The sequence below is a fragment of the Ogataea philodendri genome (assembly GCF_020536065.1).
Source record: "Ogataea philodendri strain CBS6075 chromosome Unknown scaffold317, whole genome shotgun sequence".
Classification (NCBI taxonomy): domain Eukaryota; kingdom Fungi; phylum Ascomycota; class Pichiomycetes; order Pichiales; family Pichiaceae; genus Ogataea; species Ogataea philodendri.
Window position 1 is genome coordinate 1 of NW_025763807.1, and position 314 is coordinate 314.

Genomic DNA, 314 nt, shown 5'->3' on the forward strand with positions numbered 1-314 from the left:
ATACTAAGAGAACAAATCAGAAACAAAGAACAACAACGAAGAGATTATTACCAAAAGAAGAAGGAAGAAGAAGAAGCTGCTAATGTGCCAGATTTGATCAGCTTCGATGACTTAGAGCCTAAGGGTACAACAAACACCAGCACCAAGTCCTTATACCCATCTGACAGCAGGTTGCCCAGCAAATCTGCTACCATTGGTGAAGTCGATGATGAAGATGAAGAGGATGAGTTTGGGGACTTCCAAAGTGAAGTTGCCCCTGGCTCTTCCAAGCCAGCTGCAACAACTGCCAATGCTTCAACCACCAAGCCAGCGGA

The 314-nt window shown here is 45.2% G+C and overlaps 2 protein-coding genes across 2 annotated transcripts; one reads left to right on the forward strand and one right to left on the reverse strand.

Annotated features, from left to right (window-relative positions):
* On the forward strand, positions 1-314 carry OGAPHI_000570 (uncharacterized protein; the record flags this gene model as incomplete). The annotated part of the gene is made up of 1 exon (XM_046206929.1): positions 1-314. A coding segment is annotated over one exon (314 nt), but the record flags the coding sequence as incomplete, so codon positions are not given.
* Positions 48-314, reverse strand: OGAPHI_000571 (uncharacterized protein; the record flags this gene model as incomplete). The annotated part of the gene is made up of 1 exon (XM_046206940.1): positions 48-314. A coding segment is annotated over one exon (267 nt), but the record flags the coding sequence as incomplete, so codon positions are not given.